We start from the raw sequence: 6020 nt of genomic DNA on the forward strand, positions 1-6020 counted from the left end.
GCAGACACAATCTTTATACCTCCTTGCTGAAGTAGCACGTGGGAAATAGTGAGCATGGAAATTTGTCTAACATGTCTTCTGTGTATGTAATCCCTGACTTGGAATTTCATCCTGGAGATAAGCATTTGTAATGTTTCCTTCAAGGACTGAGAAGGGCATACTGCCAATGTAAGAGGAAGTTGTGCGCTTCTTTTGGTTATAAGATATCCTTTGAGTAAAGAATTCACCCAAGAAATGTAAGAGACAGATTTGGTGTCTTCCTTGGTCTTCTGGCCGTGAATGATTCCAGTGCTCAGGTGTATGTCCTAAGCAATGCATGGCTGTAGGTTGCAGCCCTTAATGGAAGTTGTCATGGTACAAAAAGTAATTTCCATTTCTTTAGGATAACAAATTAATAGAATTTTGTAAATTTAGATTGCTCTGGGAGCTCCACTGGGAAAGATGAGTTTTGGACTCTGTTAACTACTATTTGATGTAAAATTCAGAAACAGCTCTGGGAGTTGCAGTAAGTACCTAAACCACTAAGTTTAGAATCTTCTACTCTTTTCTGAGTGAAGGAATCTTAATCTTTTTTGTGCAGTGATATGTTGTCAGTAGTGGGGTTGCAAATCTGAGGCCCCCTGGGCCTTGTGAGTACTTTTCAGCGAAATAGGGCATAGAGAATCACAGAATGGTTTGGGTTAGAAGGGACCTTTAAAAGACCATGTAGTCCAGCCCCCTTGCCATGGTTTTCATCATACAGGTTTTCATCACAGTCTCACTAGAGAACAGAACTGATACTCTGCAGGCCATATTCTTGATTGATAGTACTAATACCTGCAGCAATGTTCCCAAATGGAGTTTGCACAAGCGGTTGTTGCTGCAGCTCTGTTCACATTCTTTGTACTGCTTGGTCCAGCAGCATAAAACAGAACCCTCGTACTGTGGCTTTACCTACCTTCTTACCCAAAACAGAACTTCAGCTCATGTCTGCTACCCTCTACCGTGCTGTTCTTCCTCCAAGCTTACCTTCTGCTTACAGCACAGTCCATATCCTTTCCACCCTGGCTCAGTATCTCACCAGGTCTCAATCCTTTTACCCATATCCCACCAATGTTTTTTCCAGATCAAAACTGTGCTCGCAAATGCTTGCTTCCCCATAAACTTTGTGTATTTATCAAAGTGTTTTTCTGTACCCACCACTTCCTACTCAGTGTAGAAAGGCTGTATGAACGGTGCAAGCAACATGTCATCACCATTCCTGTGAAATGGAAATATTTGGACATACAGCTCTGCAGGTTTCAGTGCAGAGATCGAGACCTGCATTTTCCTTGATGAGTGAATGACATGAGTAAAGCTGCCTCCTTCCTTGCAATAGTGAAAACAAAGTGGGAGGGAAAATGTGATTCTGCTAGTCGGCATGAGATTTGTATTCAGAAGGTTCAACTAGCATCATACCTAGTATGAACAATGACTAAAACTTTGATACTGACTCATTCAAATTAAAATATTTGTATAAATAGTATCCTTGCTATTTGAGGATGATTTAGGATTTTTTCTTTTGCAAATTGGGATTTAAGATAATACAGACAGTTAGAAAGCATCACATGCAACTTACTCAAGCTATACTACATGAGGTTCATCATAAAAAGACTTTTATATTACAGGATATTGAAACAGATAGCAGCAGTCCCTGTTTTCTTGAAATATATATTTCTATAAAAAGTTTATAAACTAAAGGAATTAAACTTCTGCACAAAGTTGATATTGCATATGAATTTATACAGCAATAGCTGAATACTCTTATCTATAAACCCATAACAAAATTAAGGATAACAATTAATAGAAAAATACAAGGCATCTTTGCCATTCATGTTTAGTATAATATATAGCCAGTCATAAGTTATTAAAAAATGCACAACAAAAGCCTGATGGATACAATCCCTTCTGTGCCACTCCATAACTACTATGAATTTTACAATCAATGGGGGGGGGGGGGGGCAGGAAAAAAGGGAAACCCTAGACTGATAGGGAAAGTGCTGTTTTGTTTTCTACTATATATTTTACTTGCAAAAACTTCATTTTCTAAAGAATACTTGAAGTCTTATTCACACCAGGAATCTGGAATAACTTGGTGAATATTGTGTCATTTTAACCACACGCATGTAGGTATAACTATATCAACGTGTTACGAGGTATGTAATCAAATTAAAGCTTTTTTTCAAGAAAACTATTCTTTCATCTTTAGCGTACCTCACACATCTTTAAAGATGTTTTTACAGCATTAGAAAGTTGTTATTCTGTGAGCTACTGAATCCCACTTATGTGGCTGCCTACTATCTTCTTTTCTAACTATGTAATCTGATATAAATCAGTTAGGTTTCAAGGTTTGAGATATCTTTGGATTTGAATTTGAATGCTTTCATTTCCAGTGTGTGGTCTAATTTAATCTGCCCAAGATTCCTGTCTTTAACTGTCTGGCCAATAATAACTTCGTAAAACCAAGACAGTATAAGGCAGTAGACAGGAAAAAATCCAGTTATCAAATAGATTAGGAATATCACTGTTGACTTCAGTGATGTAGGAAGCAGTAGTATCAGCTAATATGTTAGGATCTAGATTCTCAAAAAGAACCACTGTGCCTTAATACCTTTCAAAATCTGTGCCAAAAGTAGTGAACAACATAGATGCACAGAAATCTGTGGGTAGAAGTTAAAAGTCTTTTGATGTAAACTTTGCCAACCAGATGGCAGTATTGTTCACAATAGCAAAACCTCAACTAGTAAAAATAGACTGTTTAGCTATAATCTGTCATACCTTTTCTTAAACTGCCTGGCAATAATGGATGTTGTGCAACTGAAGCACTGAAAGTACTTCACACTATCAGCAGAATTCCTTGAAAAGATACAGAATCGTAAGCTACAGAAGGCTTATAGAAGATAGTACCATGTATTTAAAATGATATTATTTTTAACTCATAAGAAGACATCTAGCAAGTGACAGCAAAAATGTCAGAGCTGTATTGTTACCTCTGCTGACATCTGATAGTCCTAAGTGCACGGTATGTATAGCTTTAAACTTGGGGATACTATATACGTTTTGAAATTAATAGCTGTTGGCCAAATTCTGCATTCCAGTATTAAGTACAACTTCTAACAAGCTCACAAGAATCCTTGACTGACTAGAGAAACAAAAAGTAGCCCTTCTTCTTCCCTTGCATTACGATAGTATATATAAGAATAAAACATCTGTACTTTAGAGGGACCATTTCAGTTTCATGATTTTTAGTTTCAAACTAGTAATATCCAACAGCAGATTTTTGCTTTATTGTTTAGAGTCCAAAAAATCTTTACAGATGCCTCTAATAATATCAGGAACCATCTGCTCCAATCCTGTGAACTCCCTAGTGAAGAAAGTATGAGATTCTCTTGGTTCAGAAGCCATGTCTTTCAGATCATCCAGAGGTGCCCAGGCAACACCGACAGAGAAGACCGTTATTCCTACAATAAGGGGAAAGAAAAAAAAAGACCATTTTGCCGATGGATACAAGAAAAACAGCCATTTCTACATCCATGAGTTAATCTGCATCAGACAAGTGTGTTTCAATACCTGCAGTCTATCAAAGATGATTAGATTTTGCCACTAAATATCAGGAATTAGAAGACTTGTCTCAGTAAAAATCCTGAAGAAAATATGGGGTATCTTAAGAGCTAGCGTTTCGTTGTTTTTGTAGTGACACATATGAATGTAGCAGTTACAATGTCAGTCCTGAAACACAAGTAACACTGTGTAAAATTATTTTTAAAATAAATTTGGATCCTTTGTATATGCTTAATGCTTTCACACATCAGCAGCCCAATAAGCTTTTTGGCCAAAACTGCTTAGATGATGATGGAGGGCAGGAGTCACGCTGTATTGGATGGCATCACTGATTGGAGCTTCGCTACTTGGCTCTTTATTTTTAATCTACTACTTTCTCTCCTACTTAGGGAAATAAGACTGGGTGTATGTTTTTCACTAAGCTGCCATGAGTGAATCTACTCATAACCTGGTTCCACAGCACTGTTTTTTTTCATCTTAATGGAAAACAGTTCCTTGGGGCTTACGTTTTGCTGAATTTAAAACAGATAGGATACTTGGTTGTCTCACTGGGGCTGTACTTGCAAACTTTAAAATCTTAACATTTACAATACATAGTAATATGATGAATCAACTTCCACTGCTTTTAAAGATACATCCTTTACCTGCTTTTTGTGCAGCAGCAGCAGGTCCTCTAACATCATCGTAAGACTGACCATCAGTCAAAACAACGAGGAAATTTTTGTTAGGTCCATCTTTCATTGGCCCAAACACATTTCTGGTTGTGAAAGAAATGGCATCACCAGTAGCAGTGCCACCGCTCATGTAGCGAATGTTCCGGATAGCCGAGAGGACCTTTTCTTTTGTAGTGTAGTCTGTGAAGCTGAACTCGGTACGCTGATCATATGTGAACTGCACAGCTGCAATCTTGGAACCAATGTCAGAGATCTCGAAAGCCTTTGCAACGTTGCTGATGAACTCAAGCACAAGACGGAAGTTGCTGTCTCCAACGCTGCTGGAACCATCTATCAAGAAGCCGATGTTGACGGAGTTGTAGCATGTCTTGCTGCACAACATCTGCTCATGTGAACACAATTTTTGGACAAGAGGTTTCACGTATTTCGTAGTACCAAACCAGGTGGGCATTTGGTAAGAGAAGAAGCCGTTGTTTCGACAGACAGCCTGTTTGAAAACAAAAAGTCAAGAAGTGAATACTGGTGCAGCAGCAGCTGTATGGATAATAATCAGACATCTATGTGATTTTCTTTCAAAGCTAGGTTAGAAATGGAACCTGATGGTGGGGGTTTGGGGTAGGTTTTTTGCTTGTCTGTTTGTAAAGAAATGGAGGACAAACATCTGCAGCTGAAGTTGGTGAAAGCTATAATATAGCTTATTTTATCCAATAATATAGTCAACCCTGCCCCCTGACCTCTGGAAATTTCAAATAATTTCACTTTATTCAGAAAAATTGTTACAACTGGAAATTATAATTACATTTTTTGAAAGTGAACTAAGTCATGGCCACTGAATATACAAAGGATTGAAAGTTCTGTATTTTTGCTTATCCACTGAAAATTAGGCTTCTGTGTTTTCCCTTTGATCTTGGTAAGCCCTTTATTTTTTTAATCTATGATGTCTCATAAACACAGACATACAGTTTGGTAGAAATATAGTTCCAGGTCATTCAAAGTAAAATTTCTTCTTTCCCTGGCTTCTGTAGGATGCATGTAAAGTGCAATGTAATTGAGAAAGGGGTTAAATTTAAAATCAGCTCTCCAAGGTGATAACTAATCTGACTAAGATCAAAATGCAGAAGGGGAGGGCAGGCCTCAGTCACCTAAGCTCATGTCTTTCTGTGATGATGGGTATATAAGAGTTGGACCTGCCTGCAATAACACTGGGGTGGGTGCAAGCTATCTTGTGCCTGGAAGCAGCAGAGCTGTAGTGCTTCATTCTGTTCATGCTCTGAGCTGTGAATTTTCTGCTGAAGTTAAACATCTAAAACCTCCCTGTGAAAAATGAGAGGTTTTCTCACTGGAGAGTAAGTAAAGACCTAGTGATTAGAAAGCTCCTGTGAGAGTAGAAGATCTGTGTTCAAATTCCTACTCTAATTCATGCAGAGCAGTATCCAAAACTTTTCATCCAAGATGAATGGCTTGCACATATACTTGTTAGGATGTGTTTTTCAATCTTTCCTGTCCTCTTTGTAGTGAAAGTAATAAATAATCCTCCATAGAGCAGGTACTGAAAGATATGCCTCCCTGTCTGCCATCTCAGGAGAGGAGATATCATATCTGTGTTTCATTGCCTTTGACACATTCAACCATACCTACGATAGGGGAATCTCCTACTCTGAGAATCTTCATTTAATTACAAAGTCCGGGAGCTACAGATTGGCCAAGACTGAACTGGGAGGACAGTGAGACAGCACTTCAGTACCTTTGCATAGCCCCCTTCAGCAG

General features: G+C 38.3%; 1 protein-coding gene across 1 annotated transcript in view; it reads right to left on the reverse strand.

The window, feature by feature from the left end:
* Positions 1-2927: 2927 nt before the first annotated feature.
* Positions 2928-6020, reverse strand: part of COCH (cochlin) — a 23476-nt gene continuing 20383 nt past the window's right edge. The window contains exons 9-10 of the mRNA XM_009577614.1: positions 4224-4740; positions 2928-3479 (exon numbers count right to left, since the gene is read on the reverse strand). Coding sequence (XP_009575909.1) covers positions 3304-3479; positions 4224-4740 — 693 coding nt within the window. The 3' untranslated portion in view covers positions 2928-3303. The remainder of the gene's footprint in view (positions 3480-4223; positions 4741-6020) is intronic.

This window comes from Fulmarus glacialis, unplaced genomic scaffold (assembly GCF_000690835.1).
Source record: "Fulmarus glacialis isolate BGI_N327 unplaced genomic scaffold, ASM69083v1 scaffold28615, whole genome shotgun sequence".
NCBI classification, from domain to species: domain Eukaryota; kingdom Metazoa; phylum Chordata; class Aves; order Procellariiformes; family Procellariidae; genus Fulmarus; species Fulmarus glacialis.